Below are 22,415 nucleotides of genomic sequence, written 5' to 3'. Positions count from 1 at the left end.
ATAATTAAGTTAACACAAATGTCCAGAAGATCAAACGGTCTACATTATTACGAAAATATGATTGTTTTAAGAGATTAAATGACAGCGCTAGAAAAGGCAGTTTACTTTTAAACAGATTTGATTACTAGATCATGGATACCGGTGTACTTTGGTGGCTGGGGTTCAATTAACCACCCATCTCAGGAACGGTCGACCTGAGATTGCACAATACAGTTCATTTACATTCATAAATCATCCTCTGAAGTAATACCTTTCAGTGGTTCCGAAGGAAAAACAAAAAAGGAAAATGTCAGCACTACCTATAAAACAAAACATAAGTAACGACCAAAAATGTTTATTTGGCACGATTTAAAATTAGTTCTACGGAATTAATTGTTAAAATTATTTAAATGTTTGTCCTTAATAGACAAAAAAATAATTAATAAATAATTGAAGAGATTCTCAATTTGAAGTGTACTTTTATTTTATTAATTTTCAAACAGTACTATTCATCAAATCAAATGATTTCGACGATTCTTATTTTTTATTCAGAAAGTTCTTATATATTTTCATTATAAGTAATTTTACAAAATTTTTATTTTCATGTTTACCCGCCGGGCTGGTCTAGTGGGTAACTCGTCGTCGCAAATCAGTTGTGTTTTTCGAACTTCGAAAATCAGCAGCTGATTTTCGAAGTTTCTACGATTCAAATCCTAGAAAAAGTTAATTGTTTTTATAAGGATTAAATAAAATGTAGATATGGATGTACTTTGGTAGTTGATTCAATCAACCACACATCTCAGGAATGGTTGGCCTGATTCTGTACAAGACTACACCTCATTTACATGTCATACATATCAACCCCACTCATTGGGTTATCCCCACATCCCAAATTACTTATTGTTCCTAGTTGAACAGATTGCGATGTACACATTAGTAAAATAAATAGAAATGTGTAAGATCTGAAGATGTTTCCATCATCACTTCTTAGTAATAAACTATTATATTATAATCATTTAAAATTGGCATTATTCTGATATTAAAAGTACTTCTGCAAAAAAAAAATCAAGAAAATTGGTTAAAAAAACTTTAAAAATAATGTATATTCTACATATCGCTTACCTCATAGTTTATATTTTTCATCATCGTAAACATTAATTAAACATTCAATAACATTATTAGTGTAAGAGTATTTTATATAGATATTGTCACTGCCTTGTTTATTATTTATAGGTTTCAATGTTGTTATATTACTAGATATTAACTTTTGTTTTTTATAAATATTATCAATTAATGAGATACTATATCCGTTTCTTACTGAAATACTTTTTATGATATTTATTTTTGTATCTAATTTATCCCTGTTCTGAGTGTATCACTCTTTTCAACATGTTTGTAAATATATTAATTTTGTGTTACCAAGGATGATTTATTTGATCTTCTATAATAGTTTACTTTTTGTTGGCTTCCTATATATGGACATTATAATTTTGTTATTTTTATTAATTTCCATGTCAACATCTAAAAAACTTATTTTTCTGTATTTATCTGTTTCAAACATAAATTTTAAACTATCATGATATGAACTGAGTTTTTTCAAAATTATAATTTGTTCATCATTTATAACAGGCATAACTAAATTTATGTTCCTCACTTGATGTACAAATGAAGAAGTAATAATAAGGTAAGAAATATTATTAGATTCTGTACTGTGGTGGATTGCTGAGTTTTATTTTTAGTATTTAAAATAATTAGTACAGAGAAAGATATGGACAACAATGAAGAAAGAATTGATTTTACTCAATTAATTTTAATCATTATCTAAATATTTTGCACTACGCTTACAGAATATCTTTTCAACACTATAATCCAATCCCTTGCTCAGTGGTTGATATTGTATTATTGTTAATGTCTCCTGCCTTAAGATGTGTAAACAAAAAAAAGATTAGAGCCTACCATTTAACCTCATTCTCAGTGGTTTTCCTCACCACTTTCAGGCAAACACCATTAAAAAAAGCAGTCCAACACCTCTTTGAAAGAAATTGTATTATAAATGAAATTGTATTATTGGGTCATGAAAAGATCTTCTGAAACCCTACTTACAGATACTTATAAAGTAAATGCAAGTATTAAATAATTCTCACATACAGCTCTATACTTCTTTGTAATGTTTTTAATGTTTATACATTTTATTTATTTATTCTCTTTAGACATGCTTCCAATTACAATGATGTTTTTATGATAATGAAATATGAATAAACCCAACATCCTTGCAGGGAATCAAATCTTTAACTTTTGAAGAAAAAAGCACAACACAATTATATTATTACGATTAAATTTACATATGTACAATATTTTATGTTTCTAGAATTGGTATCACTGTTTAATAGCTCCTTAGTAAAAGATGGCTTTTTGTTATTAGTTTGTAAGTGGTAAACTGAGGATAGGACATGATGAGGTTCTCATGGGTTGAAAAAGGTAAATGAAAAGTGAGGTTATTTCAAGAAAAATTTTCCTGTACTGTAGCCAATCAAGCTAGGAAGTAACGGGAAATCTTGAGATAGTGGTTTAAACAGAGGGTAGATGTGCTGCTGATTGATAAAAAATTTTTATTTCATAAAAAAAATTAATTTTCAAAATAGTCTCTTTTAATGGGTAAACAACCCATTAAAGCCAAACTGATTAAAGAGGTTAATCACTTTATAACAGAAAATAGTAGAGAATAGTTTTAATTTTATTTGTAATTTAGAAACAGATAAATAATATTAAATAACATCTAGGAAAATCTTGCAGACAACTGTAAATTTTAAAGTAAACTGTCAAAACAATCTTCTGTAGTTTTAATACACTGCTTTTTTTTAAAACTGATTTTCCCCTCTGTACAATTTTATTTTTTCAAATCATATCTTTCTATGATAACAATAGTATTTTCTTCCAGATATGTTTACTATGACAAGCAACTGAACTAATGCATGCAATTTTTGGGAAGCATAATATGAATGATGCCATTTAATTTATTTTTCTAACATATAACAATTTTTGAATAGATTTGGGCTAAAAAATTTCATTTAAATATCATAGCAAATTTTGAAAATATTCTTTAAAGATTTAGCTATGTTTGGCAGAAAAACTATTCGCTTCAAACTCTTTTGCATACTTTATTTTTATGTTTTTAAACAGATTTTTTTCTCTTAATTTTCCACCAATCTAACACATTTAATTTCATAACAAAATTTAATTTATAAAATTTTATCTTTTTAACTTTAATGGAGGTAAACAGCCAAAGAGGTTAGTTACTTCATAACAGAAAATAGTTTAATGCTAGTTGCAACAAATTACAAATAACATTAATTATCTTACAGACACCTTTAAATTTTGAAGAAAAAATTCTCTTTGGTTTTAAGACAAAATAGTGTAGCAAACCCAAAAAATCTCTTTTGACCTTAATATTAATTAGGATTTTCCCTCAAGGTAGAAAATTTTCAGTTGGCAACGTAGCAACAATCAAGAGTTTTCCTACTAAATGTAATTATGTGGGAACTGACTAAATTACCTAAGTAATAATGCGAAATGTAATCGAACAAACACATCACATATCCAAGGGAACAAGATTAAAAAGAATATATTAATACGTTTATGTAGTAGGTTCCATTTTGCACATTATATATCTCTCCTCTTGTATCATAAGAAGAATCCAAAGCTTTTTTTAATGTTTTTTTTATAGGTAAATCGTGCAACTTTTTCAAAATCAATTACAGATAAAAAAAACTATTTAAATAATTGTTGCAACTAAGTATAGATTTTAAACTGCCAAAGATGAAAGAGATACGATGTACAGGTCTTCATGATTTAACAATTGTGCAAATCGCAAAACTATGTATAGTGTAATGATTGCTCAAATATGAATACAGTATATGGAGAAAAAATGGTTAAATTTTTGTTCTTTTCCTTAAAACCAGTAACTAATATTAGTATTACTGGCAATATACATAACCAAAAGCCGCGAAATTTGCTCTAGAAATTAAATAATGATGGAGGACGTCAGTAATAATCAGCTGTTCGAATTTGACAAGTGGGCGTGTTGAATGATTTAAAAATGTGTTTATTAATTATTTGTAATGATAAATAGTGTGTGAAGGTATGTGATAGTCGCATAAATGAATTTATCTACTCGTATTTCCTTTTAGTGCAGAAATTCATTCTGTACTTTCGTGTTTGTGATTTTCGATTTGTTTGCTGTTCGGTGTCGTTCTTGTTAATTGTAAACAGAAAATTAATAGTGTAGTTATAATTTTATTCAGTTGGTCCAATGTTAACTATAGATTAACATTATTACTATACACCTTACACATTTACTCGTACTGTTATGATATTTGATTATCTGGAAGTTATTTCTGTTTTAGTTTTGTACAGTTTTCATGATACGGTGTAGTTTTGATGAAGTAATAGTTTTTATGTGCACATTAAATACTACTGAAAATAATTATGAACATATTTTAATAATTCAAGGTGTTACTTTGTAAGGATTTTTAATGTATTGGATTTTCGTTTGTATTTAATAAGTAATTATTTTACGGTTTATTTCTCTGTCAACCTGTTGGGATTTTTTCTGACTATGGTGACTTTTTTGGTACACATTTATCCGAACTTTTAGCAAAAATTCATCTTCACGACCAACGTAAGTGTGGTTCAATACGTTTCAAAGAACATTATTTTTGTATTGATTTTTTCTTATCTTTTATTTAATGTTGTTTTTGAAATTTTTAATGTATATTTTGAAACACTGTGATTGAAGGTTAATAATATATTAGGATCAAGTGATATTAATTTCCATACTTTTTACTTAATTTTTTTCATTTATGTCTGATTTGGACAGCGTCTCAAATTATTAGACTTAAACTTCTGTGCCCGATTCCCAACAAGAATTTCATTTTTAAAGAAAATAAATTTTCATTTAGGAATCAAACATTAAAAGAAAAAAAATTGATGATTGGAGTTTTGCTAGTGTGCTGAAGGAGGATTATAAGTTTGACGATCTTGTGTGTATGTTTTTAATGCCAAGCGATATCAAGCTCTTCTGTATTCTGCTAATGGAACTGGGTATTAAAAAGACTTCAGTTAGAAAATTTAAGATATTTTTTTAAAATATTTAATTTTGGTAATGATGCCACTCAACTGGTGAAGCCACTCATCTGCATCTGCTTATTTTGAATCTGAATTAACCATAATAAAATCCAGAAGGACCATTTACAGATTAATTGAAAATAAGCTAATTTTAATAAAAAAATAATAAGTTTAAAAATAAGTATTATGAAGCTTCTTCAACCAAGCTGGTCTATAGAAATCATATTACTTTTTTGTACTTCTCACAAAATAATTTTTTCGCATATGTTTGTGTGATATAATTTATTAATGATTGTGTCAGGGTTTTCTGTAAGAGTGCTCAAAATTTTTAATGTTTGGTTGTTTTTACGATTATTTATTTTGGATTTATTAATGTTTGATTATGCTAAGGTTAAACATTTTTATGTGATTAATTGAATAAATTCAAAGCTTTTTTTGATAATTTTACCGTGTTTTACATATTATCTAAGCAATACATTTTATTCAATGTTTTTCTGTTTAATCTTGTTATAAACAGAAATGTATAATCTATTAATTTTTTCATTGTATTTTATTTTTTCCCATTTGATCTAGAGATAACTGGAATACAATTGTGGAAATTAAAAACTCCTAAATTAGGCTTAAAGGTTGATTTTGGCATAGAACAGTGAAAAAAGTACATCCTCGTAACTTTATTTTTGTTTTCCATATGATGAATTTAGTAGCCTTAATTTCTGAAACAAAAGATAAAATAGCATAATTCTAGAAATGTATGCTATTGTGTAATCTTGAGAAAATTTATTCTGCTTTTAAAGAAAAGTACAGTCAATAAGAATTTGGAATTTCCTAATTTTGTCAGACCAAAATTGTGTATCACAGTTGGTCAGGCAGGAATATTCTCAGATTGGATTTTTGAATCCATCAATATCCTGGTTTGCTCATAACTTATGAATTTAGATAAATCAAGATTAAAGGACCTTACTTGTGTGTTATGTATTTGCTACATGTGAGTATGTGTGACAATTTCAAAAAGATAATTAGAATTTATAAAATATATTTTTGTGAATTATGATAATGATCACCAGGTAAAATTTACTCAGTGGATAAATACTGACCAACGTCAGTTAACAAACACTTCTTCTGACAAACAATATTAGCTTGGCAACTCAAAAAATTGAAACTTAAATGTCACACTCTTTTGTATCCAAGCACAGGCCCAGTACATAAAACAAAACTTAGAAAGAAGTACTTGTATCTATAGAGTTTGCAGAAAACCTTTTTTATAAAACTAATCCATTTACTATTGGTCACATTCATCTTGCACAGTTCACCCAGACTCATACTGTATTATACATAAAGTATACATACTTTTATGTACATAATCTATTATAAAGAAAAAAATAAACTTTGTTAAAAATCAATGTTTCTTCTCTAAATATATGAAATACACAATGTCAATTTATTTTATGAAGTTCAGAGATGCATTAACATATATATTAAAGAGATTAATTCTAACATATGCAAGATTGAATATATCTTGACAGCAGTGCTGGTCAATATAAAAACTTTAAAAGCTTCATTAATCTTTGCTATCATTGGATTGAAGCATGGTGGAAGTGGCAAAGGATTTGTAGCACAAGTGTATATTCAAAGACCTTACAAGAATCAAACATGGACTCCACTATAGATGTTTGATTTTTATTATCAACAGTGTTCAAAAGTAACAAATGATTATAAAATATAAGGGTGTTACAGCCTTGGTGACTAATTTGAATTTACTTTTCGCAGGACGTAAAACAGTATCAGGAATTATTCCATTTGACCATATACATTTATCCACCATATACATTTCAGTATCATTCCATTTTTCATCCCATTATAAAAAAAATCGCAGGAAACAAATACTTGTCATTAAAATACAGTTTATTATAAAGTTAAGCGTAAGACTTAAAAACACATACATACATAGCTTGTACAAGACTGTGGTATATTGGATCAGTATTAAAAGTGGACAGTGAATTAGGATGCAGTGATCAAGTTTATGCATCCTAATTGTCATTGGTCAGTTTTTTTTTTTTTGCCAGAGCATAGAAATTATGGTAGAGAAGATAGAGGTTGGGTCCCATTTGTGAATGTGTTGAACAAAATTGGTGTATCACTAGTAAGTTCATGCAAGATGAGTAATTTGTAGATTGACAAAGAAAAGTGTTCAGAACATTAAAGCAAAGTGGCCTAGATGAAAATAAAGCATCATTTCTACTTATAATAATTGTGGAACAATTAATTTGAATTTTTTAACTTGCTAGTTTCCACTGTTCTCAAATAAATCCACTTTTTCTCCTCTCAAAATTTTATGCTGTTCAAATTATCAAAAAAATTAAAAATAATTTTTGTACTAACCCTCAAAGACAACTGTAAGAAATTTTATGAATACTTAAATTGTTAAGTATTAGATGTACTGATTTCAGAGTTGCTTAAATACACAATGATATGTGCATGAAGTTGTGTTTTGCAATATCAGATTACTAATAGGTTTTAAGGAGATTTTTAAACTTTTATCCACCATATTGAAGTTGCCATTATAAATCTGGATTTTTCAATTACAGCACTTAGAAAACTGCCCAGTGGCAGTTTTCAAACAAATCTGATGTTTTTGTGCCTGCATTTTTCTCCATACCTCTGTTCCTCTCTCCCACTCATTTCATTGAATATTGTATTGCCACTGGGATTTTGGAATTAGGTTTTTGTCACTAACTTTTGGAAGTAATCAGACACTGTGAAAGAGGTAAAATATTTCACAAGATCATACGAGTTATATTTAATCTCAGAGGTGCACAGCAGTCAAGTTATAAAAACAAACATAAATGCACTACCTGCCTTGATGTCACTCAAGTACATGACAACATGTGTAAATAATTGTGTTTTAGTACATAATAACATAAAAAGTCGCTAATTTTTTTTCTTATTTTAAGTAAAATATGAAATGCCACTGGTTTCACTGTAAAAGGTTTAGGCAGGGAAAAATTATACTAAATTTAGTTAAAAGCCTTTGAAATTTCTAGTTTTATAATTTTTTGAGTCCATTTTTGGATTTGTCTTGAAATTTAGGTAAATGTGCAAATTTTGACTTTTCTATTATTGTTAATAATCATTTGTTTTGTTTTTGAAGCACAAATAAAGCAATACATGAATATTTTACAATATTCGAATGACTATGAAAAGAACTAAATTGTAATATAACTAAAAAAATATGGTGTTTTATATTTGGCCATAGTTGCCATAAAAGATTTTCATACAAATTTTGAACTGGTGAAATACAAATCATCCAGGAATGGATGATGTGGAATGAAATGACCCCATTTGTATTGTAATAAGTCAAATTAGTAAAAATTATTAATGGACTCAGTTTTTGATTAATAAAATTTGTTTTTCCACAGACATTTCATAACTATTAGCATCTTCAGTATAGTTCACAAGAAGACAGTTACAAAAGGTACCCATCTCAAAGAAATGCCAATAAACCATTTAAGGATGTAATTTGAGGAATATATTCTATGTATATACTATGTTTGTTTAAAAAGATTTGCCAAATTAAATGTATTTATATATTTCTTACTATTCAAATGTGTTGAGATCTTAGTGTCACATAGTGCATTAAAAACAAGGATCTTATACACTTTAGCTTAACAATATGACATTTACAAATTACAATTTGACAAAAATAAGATGCTTTTTATGTTGAATTTATTGTTTGCAAACAAAAGAATAGAAAACTGCTTCGGGGTTTTTTTAAAGCTATTTTGAGATCTATGACATTAATATTACAGTGTAACTACTGGGAAAGGAACTGTCCTGTTGGAATGAAAGGAACTATTCTTTTTGTGGTGAAAAGCTAGCATCTCAGCCTTTCATTAAGAAGGCTGTGTTTCAAATCCTGATCAGGGTTGGCATTTTTCATGCTGTATAAAAACAGTTCATATTTCCAATTTAATCGTCAAAATTCATTTGGAAAAACAGTTTCTATGTAGTTGGAAAGGGGTTGAAACTGATTGCAGTCATTATTCAGGCTGTATTTTAGTAGTTTTCTTGAGAAAAACATCATCATTGTTTTTTATTGTAACCTGATGCTTTTGTTCTGCAGATTCATACTTGAGAAATATTTCCTAATTTCATATGGTCTTACTTGATGAACTAACTAGTTTTGTCTTGAAAATGGGCACATTAACAAAGTTGCACTGATAACTACAAAGAAGAGGAGCTGCATAAATAGCTTCAAAAGGTTTTATGGAAAAGCAATTTCTGTGATGTTTTTAACTGAATTTCATCAACTGTATGCATTTATCTGCCTTAGTACTGGTCTCGTGCACCATATTTGCCTTCATTCTCAACTAAATTTGTTAAGTAGGGAGTTCAGATTGAGTTTATAGTCTATTTAATGGTCACTTCAAACCATGCAACACGCTTTTATCTTTTGTTAAGCTGTTGCATCTTTGTTTGGCTGTTCTAGTTTAGTTATTATTTCCATTATTTTTGTATTTTATTATTATTTGTGTTTTATATAAATTAACCTGATTATGTAATAAATTATATCACATGCGCGCATGCACACACACAAACAAACACACACACACACACACACACACACACACACACATATATATATATATATATATATATATATATATATATATAGTGTTTGTAATAAATAAAGAGTAAAACAAATGTATGTCTGTTAAAATTTGAATTAAATCCTATAAGATAAAAAAGAATACAGAAAACAGGAAAACTAAAAAAGTTGTTTTAATAAAGAATAGATCAATATTTAAATTACAGTAATGAGTATTTTTCAGTATCTTATATTTGTATTTTGAATAAATTTTTTATTTAATTATGAATTGTGTTTAATGTATTTGTTTAATATTTTATTTTTTCTGTTTTTGTGAATTTTTATTGGTATTTTTAGTTTGGTGTGAATTTTTATTTACACTCAACAAATTTTTATTGGTATCTTTGAATCAGCAATATTCCATTTGTCAGCAATTTTTCAAGAATTAGCTATTCAGTCAGTAATATTTATGCTAAAAAAAAAGAAAAGTACTTGATTCAGAATGATATTAAAGAGTCAGGAAAGTAATGCAATTACTAAGTTTATAGTCTTTTTAATTAATATTACTTGCTGCTTTGTGTAAGATAAAACTAAGCTGGCTGATTATTTTCTGTTGAAGTACTGTACATCATCCACTGTGATTCAAAATATTTTATCATATTTGCCCACCAGACTGTTATAATGGTTAACTTGTTGCAATTCATTTGTTTAACCCACCGGGTTGGTCTAGTGGTGAACTTGTCATTGCAAATCAGCTGATTTTGAAGTCATGAGTTCTAAGGTTCAGATTCTAGTAAAGGCAGTTACTTTTATACAGATTTGAATACTAGATCGTGGATATCAGTGTTCTTTGGTGGTTGGGTTTCAATTAACCACACATCACAGAAATTGTCGACGTGAGACTATACAAGACTACACTAATTATATTCATACATATCATCTCATTCATCCTCTGAAGTAATACCTTACGGTGGTTCCGGAGGCTAAACAGAAAAAAGAAACTGAAATCATTTGTTTAATAGCTTATTTTCAAAGTTGAAGGTTCTGATAATCAATCACAGGATTTGGAGGTTCAAATCCTAGTAAAAGTTAGTTGATTTTATATGAATTGGAATACTAGACATTGGATTCTGGTGTACTTTGGTGGTTTGGTTCAATTAACCACACATTAACGAATGGTCTGCCTGAGTCTGTACAAGTTGTAACTCATTTAAATGTCATACCTCATCTAATCATCCTCATCTCTTTAGGCCGTGGAAGGAGGTTGCTTATTGTTCACTAATTGAACAGATTTTAATGTACAGATTAGGAAAATAAGAATAAAATATATATGCAGTTATCTCATCTGTGTTTTAATAATGGTGTTAATAATGGTGTTTTAATCATTATTCACATTTTTTTCTTCTCTTTGATGAACCATTCTTGGGTGTAGAAGCTATTTCTTGAAAATACAGTAGATGACTGGAACTTGTTCCAAAAATGCCAAATTTGGCAAAACCAATGAGAAAATATTAGTTATTAGTGTTTATTATTATTTTAAGATTTTTTTTGCTTGTTTCATGCTGTTAAAGTAGGTTTGGTTTAAAGAATTGTAAAAGAAAATAATTATACTTTTCTTTCATTTCTTTAGGAAATCAGGGTTACCTTCCTTGTTTTTTTTTTCACCATTATTATTTGATAGTGATACGTTCAAACTCATTGGCAGAAATATAGTATATTTAATATAATAAATATCTTAAATTTCTGTAGAGATTTGTAGGCTCCCAGCTAGAACTCTTTTTATTCTTATGAATTCTGTAATGGTCTTGTACAGTATTGATGAAATGTTATATCTCAGTATTCATAGGTTTTTTCTTTAATGCGAATTCAATTTGAGTATTGTTTCTCATTGAATTCTCAATATGGAGGTGATAATAAATTATTAAGCACATTTTAGATGTTAATAAAAAATTTACAAAGCAGTTTATTTACATTAATGTTTTACTGTTGAACATGGTATTTAAAACAGTTTTGTTTATAACACTTATTAACTTCAAAAAGGTTACACCAAAGAACCTTTTGTGACTCGTAAAATGTGTAGACGATATTCACTTTCACACTACACATTACAGAGAAAATCTGGAGTTATTCTACTAATTGCATCTTTGATTCTTCTTTTTAGTTCATTGATGTTGAGAACCTTTGTTGCATACACATTGTCTTTGACAAACGCACAAACAAAGATATCGAGTGGTGTAACATCAGGGGATCGAGGTGGCCAGGGAATTGCTCCATCATGGCCGATCCATTGTTGAGAAAATTTCATGTAGGTAGTACATGTTAATCACAGTGTGGTGGTGTGCTATTTTGTTGGAGGTAAACTTGGGTTGCCAATGTTCAATTTGTGGTAGTGCATACGCTTGTAACATGTCTAGATAACTAACGCTAGTAACCGTTGACTTGGCGAAGAGTAATGGTTCATCACTTCATAAAACATAAAATAAAAGTAAAAAAAAGAAAAAAAGAAACCAAGATAATGGTATTTGTTGTGTAATGCTAAGAACTGAGCAAAATACATTTTTACCAGTTCGAAGTGTGGGTAACCAAGTTACAAATAATATTTTTAAGATGGAGAACAAATGTTTTGAAACCTACATTCTTACATCACTCAAAGGTTTTGGGCCTCTACTGACCAAACTGTTGCTTTTCAGAAATAATATTCTAATATTTTTTTTATAAGTTGAACAGGCTTTAATTTTTATTTATCATCATTATTTTCAGAAGCATGTGTTTAATGATCACAGCGGGGATCCAAGGGGCAGAGCCCTTGGGCTGGGTGGGAAGGGTGAGTGAAGTGAGCCATGACTGGTTAAACATCCCCTGACAGCAGCAGTAAATACAAGTAACCATATAACACAGCCAAAGCCATGATGGGGATGCTAGTATTCTTATAGGATACCTTTGTATAGGCTATAGTAAAGGAGGTTGCTTTTATAGGCCTACGTGTAAAGTTTTGTGGCTTGAAAATCTCATAAACTATTTGATCAATTTCATTGAAATTTAGGTTTGCTGTAGTAGTGTGTCTTAAGTTGTGAATGTGAAAATTCGATGAAGATTGGTTGAGTTGTGCTTGAGTTATGCTCAGTTTATTGTTGAGAAAAGTTGAGATTATGTTGACTGTCTAATGTTGTGTTTTTAATTTGAGGTTATGCAGTGAATAACAGTGGTGAGTGGGTGGAAACTTGTTATTTAAAATTTTTTTATTATAGTACCTAATTGATGTGTAACATTTGTTATGGATCAAAGGTTTTGTTTTTTTTTGTAAAATTTTAAATTAGGCCGAGTTGATACTTTTTCAAAAGGAAACAAAATAAAATAATGTAAAGTTGGTATTTTTGTGCCGAACTGCGTAAGAACTTTTTTTATAATATTCTTTTTTATCATTGTATCGGTGATGATTGAAGAGTTAAAAATTTTAACATTTTTTTTACTTAAAAATTAATTTTCCGGATGCTATACCACTGATCCAATGTAATAAAATCTTCAAAAAAAGGTATTCTGTAATCCAGCCATAGTTTTATATAAATATTTACCTAAATTTTTTATAATTGATCAAAAAGTTAAATGTACAGGGTTATGTACTATAGTTTACATTTCTTACCATTATAATTATATTATTATAATAATTATATAATACCATTATTATAATAATTATATTATTTTTGTTTTGCAGTTTTTCATCAACAGAATTTTGTAAATGGTGAAAATTTATTTGCTATACGTTTCTATAAAATTTTATGTAATTTGTTGTAGTTTTAATTAGAATTTTGTAGTTTGTTTTTCAGTCTGTCAGACTGGAAGTAGATTGACATTAAATGATGATGCAAGATACTTTTTCAGCTGTTACAGTACACAGAAGAAGGTAGTTGCTATTTAAGGATAAACAGAGTACTGCTGTCAGTCAAAAAATGATCCCCCTTGATTTTTTGTTTGTTTTAATGTGCAAAAAATACCATCAAAATATTGTTAATGACAATCTTTGGAAAAAAGACATTTTTTTTACATGTTAATATAACGTTTTTTCAAATTTAACTATTACCAAGGAGAAAAAGTGTTTGATCCTTAATGCATTGATCTGAGATAATGTGCTACCGTACCTAAAAATATTATTTCTGTTAACTTTCAAGTTAATTGTTTTGGCCGATCTCATTGAAAGTTTTTTAATGAAGCAGTTTCATGGTGGAAGTAGTTTCAGTTTTTAGCTTAGAGCAGTGTTTCTCAACTGGCGGTTATGGTGCTATGAAGCGGGTCGTGAAATTTGCCTACAATTTGACACATGAACAATAATGAAATCATTTTATGAAAAAAATAATCATTTGTTATAAATATATTACTTACATTTATAAGTACACATGTAAAGAAAATAAATTAATGTGATTGTTGCGTTTGTTTTTCATTTTAAAATTTCTTCAAACATGGATCAATGTTAGAAACACACAAAAGCAAATTATTTTCAAGTGATAAAAGACAATTTCTGTATTTAGTTTTTAGTGCAACCATTAACGAAAAATGTTTTTCACAGAGGTAAGACGTGAAAGGGATTAATGTTCTCAGTACTTCTGTGATTAATTTTCTATATTCACTTCGACAAGCAAGCCAAAACATCTAAATCTTCAGATGAAAATTTTAGTTGTAACGTTTAATTGGCAAACATTTCAATGAGCATGGTCATGAATCTCACTGCAATGTTTTCATTAAATGGATTCAGTACCCATCTCTTCAGGAAATAATTTTAATCGGAAGTCAATGGAAACATGTCAAGATTTTTTCTTTGAAGGTGAATAATCTAGATATCAAGCTTCTTAATGAAAGCATGAATTTTGTTTGTCATTAATGAAATGTGTTTATTACATCAATGTAAATTCACATTCAAGTTCGTTTAAATGCAAAAATACATCAGCTAAGTAAGCCAACAGCAACATATACTTGTTCTGTAAAAACGTTGAGAATGGCATTTGTTTATCTTGGAAAAATATTATTAATTCATCATGCTATTCCAATAAACAGGTTAATACCTTTCTTTGCAATAACCATCTGACTTCTGTATGGTAAAGAAGAAATTTTTTCTTTCTGCACATTTCATCACATTGTTTAACAAACATCCTATTTTGTAACAGTTGAGTTTTAATAAAATTAACCCATTTTTACAGCTTCACATAGAATTTTTTTGAGATTATCCAGCATTTTTTGTGGCAAGAGCATGTCTGTGAAAAAAGCAGTGCATCAATTCCACCCTTGGCATAAGACGATCTTTTAATTTTTTCTGGAATCCGCTGTTCTTTCCTGTTTTAAAAAAATCATTGAATTTGCTCCCTGAATTATCTGATTGCAAACATCAGAAGCCATTTTTTTCAATTTTTTTTGTTTCTTCCACACCTATTAAAACACTAATCATATCAACTGCAGCAGACAATACGGGGGTTTGCTGCGATTTTTTGGGGTTTGGACATCTTAATGCTATGAGATAAGATACTTCAAGTGTACTTTTATTAGTATGGCTTGATTTACAAATAGAAGCTTGTTGATTTCTCAAAGTATGTAATTTTCTTTAGAAAAATTCCAAGGGGTTGCTTTTTTAATCAAGTTGTTTAGCTTCTATGTCAGATTAATTTTGATGGCTTCATGCTTTCATAGTAGAGGATTTGAAATCAAACAATGCACTGAAACTTTCCATTCAATGAAGTAAAACCATAATTTAAATAATTGTCATTGTACAATCTTGTACATATTTTAAATTATAGTTTAATTCCTGATTGTAATTTGGTAAAGCCACGTGAGACACTATGATGGGCCAGGTGGGGTTGCAGGGTTTGTTCCCGGCTCCTGCGCAGACCGGAATGAGGTTGCATTCCCCTTGTTAGGTGACCTAAACTGGTCTACTTATTGGGTGTAGGTCTGAATTTCTATGTTCCATAAAACACAATTTTGATTGGTATGAGTGTAGCGCTGATTTAACTTTAAACTTGTTTGTTTTCTGAGGCATTCACAGTCACGAACGGTGTTTTCAAAAATGTACTAGGCGCGGGGTTCATACTTCCGTGGTTTCGGTTAGTTAGTTTGAGGGAATCATGTTAGATTGGATGTGAAGATGTCTGTTTGAGGCCTGCGTGAAGGTGAAATTTGATATGTATTTACTGATGCAAATGTCTGCCGAGGTATTTACATTGGTGGCATCCTGACTGAGGCCTGGCTGATGACTTTGAAATGTAATCAATTAGAGGGTCCAAAGACGACCTCCGGTAAACCCCCTCAGGGCTTGAAACGGAGGGAGTGGTGTGGCGATTGGTAATGTCACAAGGTGGGTGTCTTCCCCCTACAGGGTTAGGATGTACAATATTGTCTTTTTACCAGTCGATTCACTGGATGTAAATGGCTTACTTTTTTTCACAAATTATTCATTTTGCATAAGAATCTAATTAAAAAAAAAAAAAAAAAAATAGTTACATATTTGACTGCACACTAAAAAACTGAAACCTTTTATTGTTATTTTAAATGAAACTACTTTTTGAAAACTTAAATAAAATCATGAAATGCTTGCTTCACATTCGAAACTGAACTAACATTCTGCAGTCTCTTATGCCTCTTTTATTCTGCTGAGAGCTCAAAGTGTTTAAACATATCGTATGCATGTTTGAACATGATGCTCTCACAGCAAATATTATACAAGCAGACCAAATTACAAGGAGCACATACACTCAATTTGAAACCTGTAAATTATTCATGTTACTTCATATGTGCATGTTCATACTGGTCATTATCAATATAGGTAGGTAAATAGTTTTAACTAGGTCTCATTGAGAACTCATCTTAATGAGAACATTGAGAACTTGTTGAGAATCACTGGTTTAGAGGTATAGAGTTAACTTCAACATTTAAAAAAAAATCTATAAAAATAAGTTTAGTTTTAAAGCTCAAAGTTGAAGGCAAGACAGAAAATAAGTTCTCCAAATCCAGTAGTTTGTTAATAATGTATGTTTGTATGTTTTGAAAATATACATTATTAGATCTCTTTTGATATGTAACAATGACCATGTTGATAGAAGATGAAAACTAGTTGCACCAATTTTCACATATCGTACTTGTTATCATCTCTGACTGGAATTGCATAATTGAATGTGATGATTTTTTCATTGATTGAATGTGATGATTTTTTCGTTGATGGAATCTGAAGGAAATTTTAATGAGCTAGATCAGGCTAGGAGGCTAAGTGCTGAAGAATTTTCCAGTTTCATCTTTTTCTGACCATTTCATGAACTGTTTGTTCCCCTATCTGTTGGTGAGAAAAAATTTGTTTTGTCAATGTCACATATGTTGCTGCACGCTTGACCACATTAAGACTATAAGCTATCTTAAGTTCATGTTAAATTTTAATTGGTACCAAACCTTGTGGCAAATTACTTGCCTCATTCGTTTTGCAATTTATGTAGAGAGAAATAACCACTATTATTGTTTTATTATCCATGGTTTATTCCAGACTAATCTGGAAAGAAGTCTGACCTAGAATTGAAGGAGAGTGTAAGGGGTCTAGCAGAATATGCTCAAGCTAAATGTCTAAAGTATTAATGTACTATTTGTTACGGTTTATTGGAAACAATTGATCAGAGAAATTATATTTTCTGATTATTGCTAGTTTCATTGGAGGAGAATATTTTCTGACTTTTCAATGATTATAGAATATATTTATTGTTATTTATATTTAAATTTTTGGTCATGTAAAATAAAATTTTAAACTTTATTGCTAAGAAGGAAGTTAAACCATCAAACGTCATGCAAATGCCTGGAAATTTAACTACATTGTTGCTTTTTATATATTATGGTCACAATGTTTTTGGTACTATTTACTAAAGATGTTCACAGTAGAATAAATCTGTTTTGGTCATCTACATGTTGATGCTAATATCTAGATTTGATAGTGTATATGAAAGTCAGTTTTTTTTTGTTTACTCAGAACTAATAATTTGGCATTTTTAAAATATCTGAATTCATATCTGATAAGGCTTGACAGAAACTTTTGGATAAAAAGCTGATTCGTACTACTCTGCCATCAAGTGATAGCATAAAAAATTAGTTTCTCTCAAAAGTAAGTTATTTAAATGAGAAAGTAATAATGCTGTATATGGTAAAGCAGAATAAATTACTGTGAATTTGAAATTAAGTTGCGGTAAAGAGAGCAAAATAGAAATTTATTATGCATAGTTCTTTTAACAAAGATTTTCTACTTTTCATAACAGCAAGTATATGTGATATAAATTTCTATTTACAATTAAATTTTTGTATTGTATTTAAAAAAAAAACGTTTCCGAGCATGAGAGTTACCTGCGTTTCAGAAATGTCTGTTTCTCTAGCTCTTTTGTAAATTTTTTACCACTTTTCTCAGTAATTATAGAGCTGTATAAATTTATGTTTATGTATACTTACATATACATGTGTGTGTTTTGTTTAAAATATATATCTTTTTAAACGTATGATTTTTTATTTGGTCTCTTTTTTTCTTATTAAGGAAGGGTCAGAATGAATATAATGCGGAAGCTACGAGGAGGGGGTGGGGCAAACAATGCTCTATCCCAAGATGAAGCTAATTCCAACCCTCAACATACTGCCCTTGGACTAATGCACTTGAAAAAACTTTTCTCAGAGTATACTCATCCACCCCATCCACTGTCAGACAAAGAGAAAGATGATAAGCTGTACAACATGCTGCCACTTTTCTGCAAGGTAATTTTTGTTATAATAGTTTAAAAACGGTTTTTATTTATTTTCACACACAGAACACACACACACACACAGAGAGAGAAGGTATATATAGAGAGAAAGTATCACACATGCATTTGTGTGATACTTTTGATGAGTGAAGGTAATTTATGCAACAGATTGACCCATGTTATGTCTAACATAAAATAGCTGTTATCTATGTGTCATGTTATATATTAAAGTAGCTCTATTATTTTAACATAAAAAGGAGTTATTCAAAAATTTTGTTTTTATCACGACATTCTCAAAACAATTATTTTTATTGTAAATTAATCTTAATCTGTCAGTTAATATTACTATTTAGGCTTCTTATAAAGGCATTTTGTTTATAATTTAATAAATTGTATAATTGGGTCAGTGTATTTATAATTTAGATATAATATGATTGATTATTTTTATGCAAAGCTGATTACATACTTACATAATTATCAAACTTATATTTAATATATTTATATTAACATTTTATGTATAAAAACATATAATAGGCTGAAACATTTTCTAGTTGAAAAATAATTAAATAATAATAATTACATAATAATTGAATTAGAATTATGTTAATCTGGATTACCTTTTTATGAAGCTGCATTTAGATAATGTGTACCAGGTTGTAAAATTTATGATTACTAACTTTTTCTCCCAGATTATTATCAAGTTCTATTAAATATTTTATATGCATGTTGATGTTTTCATGCTGCTAGCACTAAATTAACAATTTTTTTATTCAAGTATTTTTCTTTGCCTCCATTTTCATAATAAAATAATTTTAATTGTATCTTATTCATTTCCTTATAAAAATATCACTGATAGAAAAAAAAATTAATGTTTCTCTAAGTGTGATAGCATTTCTTGAATTGATTTTTTGCGTACATTACAGATCTGTTAATACAATTTTTCTGTCGCCCTTAGTTTTAAATAAATTACGCTTCAAAAAAAATTAAGGGAAAATATAGTTAAAATCTGTAAAATGTATGATTTTGTATTGGTCATACCTGTGTTAGAATGATTTTGCTGATGCTTTCCTTTTATAAATAGCCGCAGGCACATCCCGAATTAATGTCCATCAGTAATTGGCTAGCATGTTAGTATTCTATTTCCCTTTATAATGGCTTTCCAACACTGAAATGTCTTGTTGGAAACGTTCACCATGTTTGTCACTTATATCTACGAGAAAACGTTTTTTCTAGTTGTCCGGGAAAAACTCCAGATGTGAGTGGAGGAAATGTATTTTCAAAGACATATTACATTCTATGGCTCTGTATGATGTAACAAGTTGATTAACAATATTGTGGTGGTAATTGTTGGATTTTTTTTTTGGCGAGAAAATTTTTGCAAACATCTTTAAATGAAGCCCAAGGTGCACTTTTTACATTATTTAACATTGAGTTAAATACATCTTCTTTGACCAACTCTTATTTGAGGAACAACAAATATTCATTCTTTAATTTTTCCTTCACTTACATTTGGAAATTTCATTGCTTTTACAAAATTTTTCATTAGTCATAGCATGATATGGAGAGGGGAAAAATATTTTTTTGGGTTCAACTAAGGGCTCATGAATAATACTTTTCCCATTTGGAGTTAAGTTGTCTTGTTTCTCCCACTCATTGGTAACATAATTTTATCCCTAGCTCGGCTGTCCCATTCGCAAAGAAAACACCTTTATTTAGTGTAGCCTAACTGCATGCGTAACAAAATAGCTATAACTTTCAAATCACCATATATGTTGTAGCTATGTTTTTCTAATTTATTTTTTCAAGAACGTCTTTCATCACATTGTATATCTCTTTCAAATTAATGCTATAAGTTATTGGTATCAGAGAATATTTGTTATTGTTGTCTAGTAGAACTACTTTTAAATTATACTTGGATGAATCTATGAAAAGGCGCCAGTCCTCAGGTGCATGAACTTGTTGTAAGTGCAACCTAAGCTCGTCAATATTTCTGCAATAAACCAGATTATTTTCATCAATAAAGTAGTGAGAAAGTTCTTTTTGTCAGCTTCAAAAGCCTGAAATTTTTGTATTTTTTTAAAAGTAAATTCCAATCTTGCAGTCTTGATCTTAACAGTTCAGCTTGATTTTATGATACATTTAAACCCCTAACCAAGTCATTTAATTGACTTTGTGATGTAAAATGTGGCTTATTGGAAGATAATTCAGAATTACTTCAATACTGAATTGTTATCTTCAATACTGCCTGATTCTTCATCGTTGCTTTTGAAACATACATTGATAGGTGGCTCAGGAACTGGAATAATTTCGCTATGATGTACATGTTTGATTGCAGATTGTAATGAAGGATATTTTAGAGTAAGTTTAGATTTTTTAGAAATTCCAGACACACTTGTTAAACAAAAGTAACCATTGGTTACATGATCCTTTGGTTCACGCCAAACCATAGCTACACCAAGTGGCAAAGCCTTCTGTGTACCTTTCAGCCATCCTCTTAAATATACAGAACAATTTCTGCATACTATATGATGAGCTCATATCTTAACCTGATCCCAATTTTACACTGAAAGTATATGCTTTTTTAATTAAAGGTGTAATGTTTTTCTATTTGATTTTACAGTAAACTCACCATATAGATAACAAAAGTCTTCCACATCGTTTACACTATTTCGAGGCATTATGACACTGCAGTGTTAACAAAATTAAGACAGCTATAAGAGTGAATAAAATTAATTCATTCCTAAATCCAGGGCTTAATACAAACAACACAGCTGTGTTTTCAGCTGTATGTTTTGACCTGCACGCACAGACATGATTAATCCTGTCCACGAAGAATTATATATGATGTCATAACAAGTGATTATGATGTTATTTAATTCTTTGTCTAGTATTGTTTATTTATAGTTTACAAATTATGTGTTAACAAAGTTAAACAATAAAAAATGAGCTAACAAAATACAATATAGGAGTAAAATGCTAACTATAGATTGAAAAAAATCCTTTAATTAAAATTTAAAAATTTTTCAAAAATGGTGGGAGATAGAAAGATTCTGAACTCATATTTGTTTTCGGAATCAAAAAAAATAGATTAAAATAATGTATTGCATGTTAAGAAACAAAAATTATATTTATCAGTATATTTTGTTATAGCCATTTTCTAATTTAGATACATTATCTCAATTGAGTTTCCATTGAAAAATTTTTCAATGGACTATATAAAATGGACAATAGGACTATTTATTGTTTTTTCTTGTACTGAATGAAATAGCTTAACTATTCTGTGCCAAAAAAAATAAAATACTACTTACAGAGAAAAGTACTCAATAATAATAGTTACCTGCATTTCCCTTACATTTGGCTATATGCTGGGCAAATATACTATTTACTGAATTACTGATCGATTCAGTTCATTATTTGAATTTAAATAATTATATTTTTCACTTTATGTAGATTTCCTCGTTTGTTTACTAGAAAATGATTGAATAATTAATCTAATTATTGCAACAGATGAATTCATAAATTATTTACCTATTTATTACTTAAATCATTTAAAATTAAAATATTTTGATAATTTCAGGTGTTTGAAAATAGTCCTTCTACTGATATGAGTGAAAAGTTTCGGGATATGTCAGCATTTTGTCGAGAAGTTTCCCGCTTGATGGTGAGTTATATTTTGTAAAAATTATGGCATTAATATCATCAAACTAAATAAAATAAATATGGTCACTTATTTATTTTTATTCTTTTTTGAAAGAAGTAATGTTAATAATTGAAGTAATGGTCAGTATAATTGAAAGATTAGAATAAGTAGGTATTTCATTAACAGTTTTGTAGTTTTGTCTAGATACTGCTTCTATTCATTTATATATTGTTTATAATGATGATTTATAAAATTAGCCATCAGTCTTAATGACTTCTGAGTAAAACATCAATTGCTTTGAATAACTTTTATCTTTGTGATAGTGGTAAAAAAAAAACCATGTACT

General features: G+C 29.0%; 1 protein-coding gene across 1 annotated transcript in view; it reads left to right on the top strand.

The window, feature by feature from the left end:
* The first annotated feature begins 3,879 nt into the window (after nucleotides 1-3,879).
* Nucleotides 3,880-22,415, top strand: part of bchs (WD repeat and FYVE domain containing 3 bchs) — a 249,612-nt gene continuing 231,076 nt past the window's right edge. The window contains exons 1-3 of the mRNA XM_075360738.1: nucleotides 3,880-4,657; nucleotides 18,228-18,442; nucleotides 22,007-22,090. Of these exons, the coding sequence (XP_075216853.1) occupies nucleotides 18,239-18,442; nucleotides 22,007-22,090 (288 nt within the window). The 5' untranslated portion in view covers nucleotides 3,880-4,657; nucleotides 18,228-18,238. The remainder of the gene's footprint in view (nucleotides 4,658-18,227; nucleotides 18,443-22,006; nucleotides 22,091-22,415) is intronic.

The sequence above is a fragment of the Lycorma delicatula genome, chromosome 3 (assembly GCF_047948215.1).
Source record: "Lycorma delicatula isolate Av1 chromosome 3, ASM4794821v1, whole genome shotgun sequence".
Classification (NCBI taxonomy): domain Eukaryota; kingdom Metazoa; phylum Arthropoda; class Insecta; order Hemiptera; family Fulgoridae; genus Lycorma; species Lycorma delicatula.
Note: the sequence above shows the minus strand (reverse complement) of the source record. Positions and strands in the feature narration are given on the sequence as shown.